General features: G+C 50.0%; 1 protein-coding gene across 1 annotated transcript; it reads left to right on the forward strand.

The window, feature by feature from the left end:
- Positions 1-5,675: 5,675 nt before the first annotated feature.
- Positions 5,676-9,887, forward strand: Ccdc71 (coiled-coil domain containing 71). Its single transcript, XM_028887034.2, is given in 3 exon segments — positions 5,676-5,756; positions 8,225-8,838; positions 8,841-9,887. Coding segments are annotated over 2 exon segments (1,305 nt in total). The 5' UTR covers positions 5,676-5,756; positions 8,225-8,276; the 3' UTR covers positions 9,584-9,887.
- Positions 9,888-16,370: the final 6,483 nt, after the last annotated feature.

Genomic DNA, 16,370 nt, shown 5'->3' on the forward strand with positions numbered 1-16,370 from the left:
CATTGGAACCCTGGGTGAAGAGCTCTTTGCAGTTCTCGGCATCCCTGCTTCGTTCCCCTTTCATGGACAGTGTTTATCTCAATTTCCCGAAGCAGATCTAGAGACAGTGACACAGTGCATGTAGACTTGAGTGTGGGAGGCAGACCCAGGAGGCACCAGCAGAGGACTAGCAAGAAGACCAAAGAAAGCAGCCTACAAAGGAGGCCCTCAAACAAGTCACCACCGTGGGTGACTGGGACCAAATCCTTCCGGGGATTCTGGGAGCTGATTGGGAGCATGGGTCTCTGTCGTATGATATTTTGTTCGTGTTCTGACAAATAAAGCTGGTCTGGAGATCAGAGGGCAGAGATAGCCAGGTCTGGAGGTCTGTATAGACAAGAGACAGGAAGTGATATGGCTGGGCAGAGAGAGGAATATAAGCAGGCGGAGGGAGACAGGATCTCTCCCCTTTTCCATCTGAGGACTTGTGGAGGTAAGAGGTGACTGTGGCTGCTCCTTTACTTCTCTGATCTGTCAGCATTTACCCCGATATCTGACTCTGGGTTTTTATTATTAAGACCATTTAGAATTCACGCTACAGGTCTCACATTGTTACTGCTCCCAAGTGCAAAGGGAACTAAGGAATTCATCTTCACACCCATCAATCACGTGTTGAGAGCTGTTTGAGGGCATTAATGTCTTCGCCTGCTGGACTTTCTGCCTGTGCAGAATGTGGGTGAACCCTTCCTCATGACTCCTATAGCGTCTTACTCTTTCCGAAGTTGGCGGTTTGAGGTGGAGGCCATGCACAGAAGTGCCCGCGCAAAGACTGCCAAGACTGCCTGCACACCGCAGACTCTGAAAGCCCTCTGCTCTCGGGGCACCTCTCCCACTCCCCAGGTTGCTCCTCTCTCGGGACACTGGTGTCTACCCCCCCCCCACACACACATACACCCTCCTAGTCACCACTGTCCCCTTTCTTCCTAAGCTCCTTCCCTTTTCTTTCCAGCTCTTAGCATTTACAGGCTAGCTGCTTTTAAATGCCTCCCAGCTCTAAGTCAAGCTCATCTCTTCCTGCTCCCTCCAAATTTTGAAGCCATGGGTCCCCGCAGACTCCACCCTCTTGTTGTCTGCCACCTCAGTCTGCTGCCACTTCTCCCCTCAAAGGGCTTTTGAAACCGTTGGTTTTGGGGGGCTGGAGAAACGGAAAAGTCATTAAGAGCACTGGCTGCTCTTCCAGAGGACCTGGGTTCAATTTCCAGCACCCATTAGGCAGCTCACAATTGTCAGAAACTCCAGTTCCAGGGGACCTGACACACTCACATAGACACACATACAGGCAAAACACCAATGCACATAAAATAAAAATAAAAAAATTTTTTTGCTGCTTTGAGATAATGTCTCCTGTATCTCAGACTGGTCATGAACTTGCTATATAGCCAAGGATGACTTTGAATTTCTGATTCTCTCATCTCCTCCCAAATGCTGGGATTACAGGCAGACCACCTTGCCCAGTTTGTGCAGTGATGAGGAGTGAACCCAAGGCTTTCTGCATGCTGACCAGCACTCTACCAACTGAGCTGGATTTCCCGCCTCCAAAATTGCTTTTGAGAAGTCACCATGTGTATTAGTCAAAATTCTCTAGGGAAACAAAACCAATAGAATGAATACATACTACAGGGGACTTAGGTGGTGGTGCACACCTTTAATCCCAGCACTCGGGAGGCAGGGATCTCTGTGAGTTTGAGGCCAGCCTGGTCTACAGGCTAGTTCCAGGACAGTTGGGGCTACACAGAGAAACCCTGTCTCAATAACAAACAAACAAAAATGAGATTTAGACAACAGATAGATGGTTCAGAGGTTAAGAGCACTGGCTGCTCTTACAGTGGGCCTGAGTTTGGTTCCCAGCACCCACATGGTAGCTCACAACCATCTGTGATGATCTGACACCCCCTACTGATGTCTGCAGGCACCAGGCATGCACATGATACACATGTATACATACAGGCAAAACATTCATACACTTATTTCTTTTAAAAAAATTTAAGAAAAAAACCAGGGATTTACTAGACTGGCTTAAATCGTACGTCTGGGCAGTGCAACAGTGGCTATCCTGGTACTGGGCAGGCTAAGGACCCAGTGGCGACTTAGTCCTGGAGGCTGGGCACCTCGGCAGTCCCAATCCAGCACTGAAGGCCTGGAAACATTCTGGAGAAACCACTAGTTTTCAGTCCACATTAGAATCCTAAAGAGCCGGGCAGTGGTGCACGCCTTTAATCCCAGCACTTGGGAGGCAGAGCCAGGTGGATCTCTATGAGTTCAAGGCCAGCCTGGTCTACAGAGTGAGATCCAGGACAGGTGCAAAACTACACAGAGAAACCTGTCTCGGAAAAAAAAAATGAAAAAAAGAGCCAGCTGGTGTTGATGCACACCTTTGATCCCAGCACACAGGAGGCTCACTCATTGGGAGGTGTAGACAGGAATATAAAACAGGTTCTTTCCATGCTCCACCCCCATTTGGTCTGAGGATTCATAGAGGTGAGAAGTCTCTAGTGGCTGCTGCTCTGCTTCTTTGATCTTTCAGCTTCCACCCTCGATATCTGACTGTGGCGTTTTATTGTTAAGACTCATTAGGATTGCACTTCAGGCAGTTTCTCTGTGTAGCCCCAGCCGTCCTGGAACTCTGGAATCCAGAACTGATCTCTATGAGCTCAAGGCCACCATGGCCTATGCAGTGAGTTCCAGACCAGTCAAGACTACATATTGAGACTCTTGCCTCAAAACAACAAGCTGGGCAGTGGTGGCGAACACCTTTAATCACAGTACTCGGGAGGCAGAGGCAGGCGGATTTCTGTGACTTCAAGGCCAGTCTGGACTACAAGAGTGAGATCCAGGAAAGGTGCAAAGCTACACAGAGAAACCCTGTCTCAAAAAACAAAAAACAACAACAAAGACAATGGCTCCTGAGTAACCCTGACACCTAAATTTGTCTCCTGGCCCACACAAACACATGTGCACACACACACACATATACACACACACACACACACACACACACACACACACACACACACGGAAAGAGGACTAAGGGCAGTATTTACTTGACTAGCATGCATGGGACCTAGGTTCACTCACCAGACCCCATGCCCCCAAACAAATTTGGCTCTGGCTTTCCAAAGTAGCAAACTTAGAACCTCTTGGGAAAACCTTTCCCAAGATGCAACCGTCTCCACCAGATTACCAGTTCTCTGCTCAGGTGGATGTGTAAAACTATGTAAGATGTCAAATGGAGACTAAGGGACGGGTCATTGAAATACCTGAGTCTCTCCCCACCTCATCCTCATCTCACCCGGGCTATGCCTATGTAGTCAGCTGCTATCAAAGACCAAGGTCAAAGATCAAAGGTCAAGTGATAACTGTTCTCTGATGACTGTTTCCTGAGAGTTGCACCTCAGGCTTAGTACCAGGACACCCCTTTGATAGCTGGGTACCCCTAGTCTTCACCATTCCTTCAGTAACCATAGAGAGAAGGGACAGAGAGAGAATGGACCTAGCCTTCTTGTCCTCCATTTTGCTCTGACCTCTGGACCGGACAATGCCAGAGAGAAATCTCCTTCTAGGACACACCTGGGCCACTGTCATCCCTGGAGACACCAAGCTCTGCCTCTTCATGAAAGTGGCTTCTGTTTGCATAGTCATGGCTCATCTGCTTTGGAAGACAATTGTGCTTGAAAGTGAAGTTAGATTGGTCCCAGGAGTGAACAGACAACCCTGACCCCCAACAATGGACAAGGACAGAGGTGGAGCTCACCCATAGTTGAGAAATGGAGATGTTGGAACTTCCTCATGTAGGCCCATAAGGCCCTGTCTTTTTGTGTACCAAGACAAACGTTTAGAAGCACTGATCTCAGACTATCAGGAGATTTTGGGGTTCCAGTTAGATGCCTTGGCTGCCCTTGAGGACACTCAGGATTCTCCCATCAGTGTTAAGGCCCTGAGAAGTGAGACCTTGGGTGTGGTGATATTGTGTTCCCCAAAATATTGTATACCCTAATAAACTTATCTGGGGTCAGAGAACAGAACAGCCACTAGATATGGTGGCATACACGCCTTTAATCCTATCACTTGGGAGGCAGAGATCCATCTGGATCTCTGTGAGTTCAAGGCCACACTGGAAACAGCCAAGCATGGTGACTAATGCCTTTAACCCCAGGAAGTGATGGCAGAAGCAGAAAGGTATTTAAGGCATGAGGACGAGGAACTAGAGCTGGTTAAGCTTTAGGCTTTCAAGGAGCAGTTCAGCTGAGATCAATTCGGATATGAGGACACAGAGGCTTCTAGTCTGAGGAAACAGGATCAGCTGAGGAATTGACGAGGTGAGGTAGCTGTGGCTTGTTCTGCTTCTCTGATCTTCCAGCTTTAACCCAATACCTGGCTCCAGGTTTGTTTTTATGAATAAGACCATTTGAGATTCATGCTACACTTGGGCATTGCTGAATTGAATGGATAATTCCCTTTAGGGATACCTGGATCCCTCTATACAGGCTGGGAAATAGAAAACAGCTAAAGGATCTTGGAATCGTATGAAAAAGGAAGACGTCTAACATCCAGCCCCTACACGAAGCATTCCAGCCACTCTCTTCTATCTATCCCAAACTCCAAAGGTAGCACCATTGTGTGGGCCTGGGAACAGAGCTGTAGCAATATTTCTATCTCTGGCTCAGGCTCTGTGAAAGGGCCAAATGCCTCTGCTATGCCACCCATGAAACCCAAGCTTTCCTGGTGACTCCCAATGTGGACCAGGAAGCAGCTTCCAGTGGAGCCAGGCATGGTGGTGCATGCCTTTGATCCCAGCCTCCAGGGCTATGCAGAGAGATACCTTTAAAAAAAAAGTTTAGGAAACCAAATGACTGTTCATCTGAGATCTCAGATTCCTAGGGTTAATTTTGACCTGTGTCCTGCTGCTGCAGTAGGCACTAACCATCCTCTGTTGCCTAGGGAACGTAGGTAGAAAGACCGAGTTTGCAGTCTCCCCGGCCACAGGATGGGGATTCTGGGCAATGTTAAGTCTGAAAGTGGGACTTTGTGCCACTGAATTGCATTGCCTGAGCCAGATCTTGGTACTCTATTTGTGCACACATACCTGGGCAAGTATATTCAGGCCCACATTGATGTACTATGACTTACAGACCGGCCACCTAGGCTTCTGTGTATCACTTGTACCCACATGTATATACCAGCCTTTCATGCAGTGTGCCAGGGTAGGCTCCACTCTCACGAAGAGAAGAGGGCCTACTGTCCTTACAGGAGATACGTTTGTGGGGAAACGAGGACTATCCTGAGACACTCCCTATCAGGCGTACTCCTTTTGGACCTTCTGATCAGTTGCCAGAGAAAGAAGCAGGCCCTGGGGTGCTGAATGGCCTAGCCCTTGCCAGGAGTCCCCCTGATGTCCTGTCCTATAACCCAGGTCATTTTAGAGAAATGTTAAACAGCCCCTAGTCCAATCCTAACTGGGCACCTGTGACTCTTAGTCTCCCATACTGGGTCAGATGGGTTTGGACTTGTCTTTGTGGCCACCACCTCCAGGCAGCCCTCCCTGGTACTCAACCTGCTCCGCCCCCAGACTTGGGGGGGGAGTGCTAGAGGTCAAGGGTCACCGGGCGGGGCAGGTCCCGGAAGCGGAAGCGCGGTGCACTTCCGGCACGCAGCGGGCGGCCATGTTGGAGCGGCGGAGGCGGCGCAGAGGTGCGTCCTGGGTCCCCGCGGCGGCGCCGGTAGGTTGTAGCCGCGGGTCTAACGGTGCTGCGAAGTGGCGGCCCGTGAGGCCGCGGGGCGGCAGGGCGAAGGGACGGGGTGGTCGACCCTCCCGGATCCTCATTCTCCCCGGGCTTGGCCGAGACACCCCACCCCCACCCAGGACCCCACCCTGGGGCTGTGCGGATGCCGTCGGGCGACCGCTGTCCGCCTTCCAACACTTGGCCGTCGCCGTGACCCCGACTCCCTGTCGCCGTTCGGGCCCCGGGGACGCGGTCTCCCAGCCTGAGGGCCCCGATCTGCCCCCGACCCCAGGCTGCCTGATGAGCACTTCTCCCACCCCCAGCCTTCGGCCGACTTCCTCTGCTGGCTGGCCCCGAAGGAGCGTGTGCAGGCAGGCGTGCCTGGCTGCAGCGCCCCTTTACGAAGCTGCTTGAAAGCCAAGAAGCACCCTCCCAAGGGTTCAGACTGACCTAGGCCCCCGCCCCCCAGGATCAGCGCTTGAGGTTTGGGGTGGGAAGTAGGTCCCTCTCTGTTACACAGTTCACAGCCTCTACCCCTTCAAACAACAAATAAAAGTACTAAAGTCATGCGCAAGGATTGTGCTTGGAGAGCATCCTCTGGGGGAGGGGAAGTGCCTCAGACACCTGAGGATCCAAGAATGTTTCCAAACAAAGAGCCCCAGGGCACTTTCTCTGGGGAAATCTCAAGACTGTATATCTGCTCCATTAGAGCTGAGCAGAGCGGCAGCACAGACGGACCTCGAGGCCCCAGGGATCTGTCTCATCCCAGCTGATCTTTTAATGCTCCAGTGCACTGGGGAGTTTCCCTCTAGAAGCCCTCAAATGCTTCGAGGGATGCTAGATGTAACTCATGATTGACGGGCATCATTTCTTTAAGGGAATGTGGGGCAATTTGAGGGCTCCCAGACACCTGCATCTGTGCTATACTGAGATCTGCTACCTTAAGTCCAGTTAGGACAGCTCAGACCTTTAATGGCCGCTTGACATACCTTCTTAGATGGAACTTTATCTTCCAGCGTCTCCAAACCTTGGACTCCTTGGTCTAGCTGTCTGTCTGGCCCCCTGCTTTGCCTTAGAGATGTTGCTTGTTATTCAACACCTTTTTTTTTTTTTTTTTTTTTTTGAGAATCTGGCTCTTTCACTGGAGTTGAACTCCAAGACTAGAGTGAGAAATTGGGTTTGGAGTAGCCTGTCCACAGACCCTGAAAGTAGAGTCTCTAGTAGGCAGGGCGATCAACCACCCCCTGCACTGGAGCACTGGCAGCTGGATGAACATGCCGGGGTGGACATCGAGTGTAAGTCTGGGCCTTTGGGCCTATGTTCAAAGCCCTCGATTTGTTTTTTTTTTTTTTTTTTCAGGTAGACCCCCCGCCATCCCACATGTCTTCCTTACCCTTTCTTCACAGCCACTTGATAAGCTGTTACCTTTTTTGCTCCATTTGTGCCTGCTGTTCTTGTTTTTGTCATTCACCTAGAGTTACTGCTCCCGGAGTCCTTCCCTAGCCATACTTATTAGTAAGTATGACCGCTAACACCGTGTACTCCCAGGAAACTTAATGTCTTGACTTCAGGACTGGGCTCTTGAGGGTAGAGAGATTTTCCTGTATCCTGGGACTGGTCTAGATATTTGGCATTGGGGGGGAGGCGGGGTGAGGGTGGGGGGTGCAGACGGCAGCAGCAGAGTAGTGCAAGCATGTGGTCCTCGCTGCTCAGGAACCTGAGTGGGAGGATCACTTCCACCAACCAGTTCAAGACCAGCCTGGCAACATAGCGAGGTCCATTTCAGAGACTAGAAAAAATGCAGAATTTAGCCAAGCTCTTGACACACACTTGTAATCCTAGCGCTTGGGAGGCTGCCACAGAACTACCAGTTTGAGGCCAGTTTGGACTATATGGCAAGCTCCAGAACAGCCAGAGCTACATAGTGAGACCTTATGTCCCCAACAACAGAGTATGGTAGTGCTTGCCTGTAATCCCAGCACTTGAAAGCTAGTGGCAGAGGGATCAGGGTTCAAGGGCAGGCTAGCCTATGTGAGACCTTGTCTTAAAGCAAGAAAAGAAAAATAGCATTGAATTAAAATGAGCCAGATTGAAATCTTCCCAGAAGCCCAGCAGTAGGGTCGCTGGCTCTTAGGTGCTTCTGAGCATGTATCCTGAAGAAACACACCAACACAGAGGGTCAAGTGACCCTAGAGAAGGATTTATCCTGGTCAGGCCCTTCTGTCATAGAGTGGGAGCCTTGCTTCACTTGCCAACCTGTTCTAGCTCCATACCTTGGTACCATTCTTCTGTTTTTGTTTTTCGAGACAGGGTTTCTCTGTATAGCTTTGCGCCTTTCCTAGAACTCACTCTGTAGCCCAGACTGGCCTGGCTCTGCCTCCCGAGTGCTGGGATTAAAGGCGTGTGCCACCACTGCCTGGCTCCTTGGTGCCATTCTTATCGATTCTTTTCTTTTTGCTTTGGAGGTGCCAAGTACTGGTTTGCGGGTCCGCAGGCAGATCCGCAGTGCCTGATGCCATGAGCATGGTAGTGCAGCATGTGGAGGAGAAAGCCGTGCACTCCTGGTCACGCATCTCCACCGCAGGGAAGAAAGCCCTGGAAGAGGCGCTGCTGGTGTTTAACCCCATGAGCCAGGATCTCAGTGCCACAGAGGCCCAGCTTGTGGCCTTCCTCCAGGGCCTGCGAGAGGATGGCTTCCAGCCGACCATTCTGCGAAGTGGTGATGTCTATGGCTATAGCTCGTGCACAGCCAGCCCCCCCAGCCAGACGAAGCAACAAGCTCGCACCACCAACCCATCCGCCGCATCACTTCCGGCCAGGGCTCCCCAAACTGCCGTGTCCTTGCCTGCGAGAAAGGACACACTGCTCCCTGTTCCACTGTCTGGCAGGCTGGCCAAGGGGTCCACACCAGCCCTTGCCAAGCATGCGACCACTAACCTGCTGCTGAGCTCCCTGAAGGAGTCGAATGCCAGCCACAGCAGTGGCACAACAGTAGGCTTCCCTGCCCACCTCTACCCGGGGGTCTACCCTGCCATGCAGCTCTCTGTGGTCCTGGAAGCACTGGTCCCACTCAAGACTCCTTGCTTGGTGCTAAGCACGGGCCGCAGTCACTGCAGCTGTCCCTTGCAAACTCTTCCCTGAAACTGAGGAAAGGTTCCGGGAGCCCACAGTCCAAAGCATCCAGAAAAATCACAAGCAAGGGCCTCAAATGCCTGAGTAGGAAAGGTCCCGGGGCTGACCGACGAGGTGCTGGGACCCAGAGCAGTGGCATACGCATGAAAGGGTCTTCTTCCTTGGGCACCAAAACAGTCCAGACCAAGGCATCTCGAACACAGACCAAAGCTGCTCATGCCCATGCCAGTCAAGCTCAAACCCAGAACAAGACAGTGAGGGTGAGGGCCAAGGCAACAAAGGCCAAGCCCAGGGCAGCCGGAGCCAAAGCCAAGGCCACTGTAGTGAGGGACAAGACTAAAGCCAAGGCAGTCAAGGCCAAGGCCAAGGCGTCTCGGACCAAGCACAAGGGAAGGCCAAAGGAATCTGTTAAGACCAGAACTGGAAGGACAAGCCTGAAGAACCGCTCTGAGGCTGTGGGGAAGAAGAGGAAGAAGGCTGAGGAGGCAAACGGCCTTCCTCCTAAGAAGAGAGCTCGGCTTGTGCTCCGATCCCCTAAGGCAAGGCTGGGGCCTGGAACAAAGCCGTGCAAGTCCCAGACTATAAAGGTGGACAGGAAATCCTCAGATGACGAGGTCCGACAGTGGGCCCAGCAGATCCTCCGTGTCAACCTCTCTCCGGTAGTGTGGCTCCAGCCCCTGCTACCGTCTTGACTCCATACTCAGCATCCCAAGTCATCCTTGCATCACGGCTTGGGCAAAGAGCTGAGCTCTCCGTGTGGCCAGCAGCAGTGTGCCGTGCTCGTGGGCTCGCTCTGCAGCTTTCCAGACTCTGGGTACCTCCAGGTACCTCAGGACTCTGGGTCACCAACCTCCTTTCAGAAACTGAGGATTTGGGATGGGGTGGGGAGCGGGAGGGGTGTTCTCATGGCTCAATGCACTGTGACTTGTTCTTTAAGTTGTATGTCTGATGTTCCATCTATCATGTTTTATACCTTTCCACCTTGCGGTCTCCCTGCTCACCCTCCATGGTCTTATTTATTGAATGATTTTGGTGTGGGGGGCTGCTGGCAGGAGCCTGCTAGAAGTAGCGCTGGTAGCTTGAAGCAGGCCATCAATGTGAATGATAGGGTGATGTTATGGAAGGGCAAAGCTCCCAGGCTTCTGAAGAGATGCGGGGAAATTCTGGCTTCTGTAGATGTGTGAGAGAGATCCTGAGGGGTGGGCAGAGCCGCTGTAAAGTAGGACACCTCACCTCGAGTGTCCCAGTTCTGAACCAGAGGGGCCCCATTCAAGATTGTGAGTCACTCTGGGAAATCCTGCAGCTCACAGGTTTTTAGGCCAGGGAAAGAAGCCTTTGTGGTACTGCTCTCTAGGGGCCAAGCTTTAAGGCTTTGCCTGGGCTTGTCTAGTGGGAGGGAACAGGCTTGAGAGGCTTGAAATGCTGCCTCTCTGCTGAAAGTGACCAGCCTCGATTTCCCCGAGAGGCTGGGCTTTGGATCTGGACGACAAAACCAGCCCTTACTGTCCAAAGAATGTTCTCTCTGGTAACTAGTGGTGGGTCTAGGGAGACTTCTACCAGTACTCAGCAGTGCTTTCTGACTGGGCTCCACACGCTCCATCTGACTCAGGGGTCCAGCCTCACTGTGTCTCCTCACATGACCTGTGTGCTTTGGACATTGTTGGTACCTTCTGCTTTGGAGAAGAGCTGGGTCCTGAGTGGAAGCAGCTGCTGTGCCCATCTGTAGTTCACCGGGAGCCACTCAGGCTGGAAGGTGTGGGTGGCTAGGAGGTAGGGGACCTGCAGCCCCTGCACTTGGGAATTTGAGTGTGAGTTTGAGGTCAGCATCAACTACATACTGAGGAAACGCCACCGCCACCCACCCTCTCTCTCTCTTCTCTCTCTCTCTTTGTTTTTGTTTTTGTTTTTTGAGATAGGGTTTCTCTGTATAGCCCTGGCTGTCCTAGAACTAACTCCTTTTGTAGATCATTATCATGCTGGCCTCAAACTCAGAGGTCCACCTGCTGGGAATAAAGGTGTGTGCCACCAGACCAAGCCAGGGGACTAGAGGAGAGATGGCTTACTGGTTAAGAGGATTTAATTGCTCTGCCAGAGGACCCAAGTTTGGTTCCCACAAGGCAGCTCACAAACACTTGTGTCCAGCTTCCAGGGATCCCACACTTTTCTTGCTTTCACAGTCACAGGCAGAAAGACACAACTTTTTATTTATTTTTTAATGGCACAACTGGATAAAGTGTCCGTTCTTTGGGAAAAGGCTATCTTGGGAATCTTGAACTTTAGTGATGTTGATAAGCAAAGGAATGGTGTGAAACCCCTTTAAATAAAAACTCACTGGCTGGGCTGGAGAGATGCCTCAGAGGTTAAGAGCACTGGTTGCTCTTTCATAAAATCCAGGTTCAGTTCCCAGGGCCTACCTGGCAGCTCACAGCTGTCTTAATTCCAGTTCCAGGGGACCTGACGCCCTCCTCTGGTTTCACTGGGCACTAGGCAGACACATAGTGCAGACATGCACGCAGGTGAAACACTTATACACATAGAAATAAGCAAGAAAATAAATGTATTGTCTTTACAACAAGAACGATGTTGATAATAGATCAAGCCAGGGCCGGGAGATGGCGTAGTAGGTGAAGTGCTTTCTGAGGACATGAGTCCAGAGCCCTAGAACTCCAGTAAAAGCCAGTTGTGTGCCTGAACACCAACAGTGAGTCGGGGCAGAGCCAGCCAGTGTGGCCAAAATGACAAAATCTAGAGTCAATGAAAGACCAGATCTCAAAAAATAAGATGGAGGCCGGGCGGTGGTGGCACATGCCTTTAATCCTAGCACTTGGGAGACAGAGGCAGGCAGATCTCTGTGAGTTTGAGGCCAGCCTGGTCTACAGAGTGAGATCCTGGAAAGGCACCAGAACTACACAGAGAAACCCTGTCTTGGGGGGAAAAAAGGTGGAGGCTAAAGAGGCGGCTCAGAGGTTAAGAGCGTGTACTGTTCTCACACACAGCTCCAGGGCCAACCTGGTCTACTTAGCCAGTTCCAGGATAGTAGGGCTATGTAGAGGGACTGTTGAAAGAAGTCTCTGTCTTGAAGACAGGGTCTTACTATAGCTTTGAGGGACCTGGCACTTACTAAGTAGACCAGTCTAGTCTTGAACTCCTAGAGATCACCTGCCTCAGCCTCCTGAGTGCTGGGATTAAAGGCGTGTACCACCATGCCCAAAATAATTTTTTTGTTTGTTTTTTGAGACAGTGTTTCTCTGTGTAGCCATGTCCGTCCTGGAACTCACTCTGTAGACCAAGCTGGCCTTGAACTCAGAGATCTGTCTCCTGAGTGCTAGGATTAAAGGCATGCACCACTGCCCAGCATAAAATAATAAACATAAGATTGGGAACTAGAGAGATGGCTCAGTTGTTAAGAGCACTGGTTGTTAAGGACCAGAGTTAGGTTCCCAGCATCCATAGGGTAGCTCACAACCACCTATGACTCCAGTTTGAGTGAATTTTTGTCCTCTTCTGGCCTCCAAGGGCACTGCATGGGCATGGTATACAGCCACACATGCAGGCAAAATAAAAATATATAAATCTTCTAGGACAGGCTCCAAAGCTACACAGAGAAACCCTGTCTTGAAACACACACACACACACACACACACACACACACACACACACACACACGACCAAGCCAGAAAGAAGGGAGGAGGGAGAAAGAAGGCATCCCAAGTCACATGTATTGATGCATGCATGCATGTAATCCCAGAACTAGGGAGGCTGAAGCAAGAGAATCTCAAGTTTGAAACCAACCTGGGCTACACAAGACTCTTATCTCAGAAAAGAGAAACCGTAAAAGGGTTGGGGGTGGGGGAAGGGAAGGCATCCTTGGGACCAAGTGATCATGATGCCCTTACCTGCCTTTCCACGCACCAAGTGGAGTGATGGTTCTACCCAGATCCTTCTGCTTTGAGCCAGGAACAAGCCACTCAAGACATTGATGGTTTAGAGAATAAAGGGAGTACAGTGGCTTATGCAGACCCCCATCTTTCTGGATTCTGTGAAGTTCTTGGTGCTCTACCCTACCTCTGGTGGAAACAAATTATGGTAGGACAGGATTTATGCAGTGAAGCTGTCAGTTATTCAGGAGAGCACAGATCTAGAACTGTACCAAGAGGATTGACACCTAGCAGTGGAGAATAGGAAGAATAGTATATGGAAAAGGTGAAAAGTGAGACTAGGGTAGGACTGGAGTTTACAGGACCAGAAGACATGAACCATGGAAAAGATTTGAGCAGGAAAGTGGGTTGTTTGGAAGGAAAGCCTAATGGAGACTGCTTAAGTGGTTCTGAGTGAGAGTTGGCATTGTCTGGAATAAACTTGGACCTTTGGGGAGGGAGCAGGTAGAGATTCAGAAGGTATTAGGAACAGAATGGGGCACGAGTGAGCTGTGAGGGCCCAGATGAGGAGGGGTGGGCTTACTGATCCCACCAGCGCTGTCTGCCCTCCTGCTAAATGATGCTCCTGTCGCTGATAAAGGTGCCACCTGAGCTGAAGTCTTAGATGCTGGGGCCACACAACACATTTGCAGGAGTTCCCAGCAGACTTCCTGGAAACAATGAAGAAAGGCTTACCCCAACACTGTGGCTGAGACTCAGTCTTGGGGGCCACCCATATGGTTCAGTGACCACTAAGTGTGTCTTGAGTGGACCGTGCCCCCACTGTCCCCAAAACATTGATCAATACCCACGACCACCATGCCTGGAATGGATGCTTTTTGAAATAGTATCTGCAGTGATAAGTTTCTAGGGCCAGTAGGTTTGAAGTTGAGGGCCAACCATCTCCTTTATCTGAATGACTTAATTTTCCTATCACTCTGCCCAGGGTGACACACTGTATTGTGTAGCAATTTTTACTGAGATAAAAACATCCATTTTGGAGGGAAGCTCCCTAAGACACTGGATGTTCTAAACTTTAGAATCTAAAGGGAGGCAGAAACATTCCATTCTTCAGGGAGGCTGCTTAAGACACAGGATGTTCTAAGGGAAAGTGAAACATTCCATCCTTCAGGGAGGCTCCACAAAATACAAGGTATTCTGCCGGGTGGTGGTGGCACATTCTGTTAATCCCAGCGGAGGCAAGTGATCTCTGAGTTTGAGGCCAGCCTGGTCTACAGAGTGAGTTCTAGGACAGCCAGAGCTGTTACACCCAGAAACCTTGTCTCGAAAACACAAAAAAAAGATACAAGGTATTCTAAGGGAAAGTGAAACATTCCATTCTGCAGGGAAGCTCATTAAGCTCAGGAATTCAGGATGTCCTCGAAACTGGTAAGCTTCACTAGGCCTCTCCCTTCCTATATAAGTAGTAAAGAAGCTTACTTAGAGACACTCCCGGACAAGTTAAGCTGACCAGCTCGGCTCACACTAGCTAGGCTGTCTGGAAGAAATAGATCTGCCACACCACCTAGAAGTAGCAGAGATAAGAAAGCTGCCTGAAATGGATGGAACTAGAAAAAATCATCTGAGTGAGTAACCAAACCAGAAAGACAGTTATGGTATGTACTCACTCATTGGTGATTCTAGATATAAAATGAACAATCAGACCACAACCATAGAACATAAAGCTATATATATATATATAGCATGGAGTCCTAGACGACTGTGCTTATAATAAATTCAGTTTTACTCAATTATTGAAAAAAATAGCCAAATGAATAGAAACACATGAACTATGAACCAAAGCTGAGGGCCCCAGCTGGATCAGGCCTCTGAATAGGTGAGACAGTTGACTGGCTTGATCAGTTTGGGAGGCAACTAGGCAGTGGGACAAGTCCTGTGCTCAATGCATGAATTGGCTGTTTGAACCAGGACTTATGCAGGGACACTTGCTTAGTCTGGCGGAAGGACTGGACCTCCTGGACTGAGTCTACAAGTTGATCACAGTCTCGGGGGAGACTTGTCCTGGAGGAGGTGGGATGGGGGTGGCTGGGGTAAGGGAGGGCGTGGGAGGGGGAGATAGGGAACCATGGCTGATATGTAGAATTGAATGGTATTGTAAAATAAAAAATATATATCACAAAAAAAAAAAAAAAAAAAAAAAAAAAGAAAGCTGCCTGAAGAGGTTAGATGGGCCGATTCTCTAACCTGCTGTGCAGCCTGCAGGCTGTGCATAGTGCTCCAGGTTTCCAGCTTTCATGGTCTGTCACCGATGCTGGTGATACAGTTGTCTTTGGGTCATTTCTGCTCCTGTAAGTAACCCCAATAAAACTCATTGGTTCTCCAAGTTGGACTTTGGTGGTATCCGTACTTTGTTCTGTCCTTGGTTCCTTGCCTAGAGTGAGTAGACTTTTGCTAACATATCCCTGTTCTGGTGGAAGCTCTACTCAGCCCCTGACACCCATATACCCAAAGAGTCTGGAATGTTCTGGTGGAAGTTCCACCTCAATCTCTTCCCAAACCCTGCCCACCATTGTTCCTGCCCCAGAGTTGCTCAAGACCACTCCCACAGGGTATTTAAACTGCACCCCAGAAAACAGACATGTGGTTTTTCAGTCTCTCTTTCCCATTTCCTCGGGGTTGGGGAATCATCCAGGAGTGCTTTATCCATTAAACTGGGGCTTTTTCTTTCTTTCTTTTTTTTTTTTTTTTTTTTTTTGGTTTTTCGAGACAGGGTTTCTCTGTGTAGTTTTGGTGCCTTTCCTGGGACTCACTTGGTAGCCCAGGCTGGCCTCGAACTCACAGAGATCCGCCTGCCTCCGCCTCCCGAGTGCTGGGATTAAAGGTGTGCGCCACCACCGCCCGGCAAACTGGGGCTTTTTCTAATACTGTCTGATTTGGTCTGATTTTGATTGCTGCGTCAGCAGAGGAACTTATCAGGGTGCAGAAACTTCTCAATCCCCAGGAATAGTGTCACACAGAACACTGATAGATTACTTAAAGGCAACTTCCTACAATGCCATGGGGCTGTTGATGGAAGATAACAAGTCACATGTTTTCAGTTCTATAAACAAGATTGGTTGCCCCAACTGCACAGGACGTGCTGGATCACATGTAGTGGGAGGTACATAGGCAGGAAGTACGTCAAGATGTGTGCTTGCCTCTGATTGGACAAAGGCAGAAATATGTAGCCTTGTGGGTTTGCTTTTATAAGCACCTGTAGTCAGAGGTTTTTCTGAGCTCAGTCCCATGGTCCCACAGCTGCTTATAAAACAATCATTCAGAAGCTTAATATTCATTACCAATTGTATGGCCGTGGCCTATGGCTCAAGTTTCTTGCTAGCTAGCTCTCATAACTAAACTCAGCCCATTTCTACTAATCTATATGTCACCATGTGTTCCATGGCTTTACCTGTGTGCCATGCATGCTCTCCCTGGACGACAGGATGGCATCTCTGGTTCTTTCTTCTTCCTGTCTCTTTCTCCAATTTACCGCCTAGCTATAACCTGACTTGCCATAGGCCAAACGCCTTTATTTATCAACCAGTCAGAGCAACATATATTC

This window comes from Peromyscus leucopus, chromosome 7, assembly GCF_004664715.2.
Source record: "Peromyscus leucopus breed LL Stock chromosome 7, UCI_PerLeu_2.1, whole genome shotgun sequence".
In the NCBI taxonomy this organism is placed as follows: Eukaryota; Metazoa; Chordata; class Mammalia; order Rodentia; family Cricetidae; genus Peromyscus; species Peromyscus leucopus.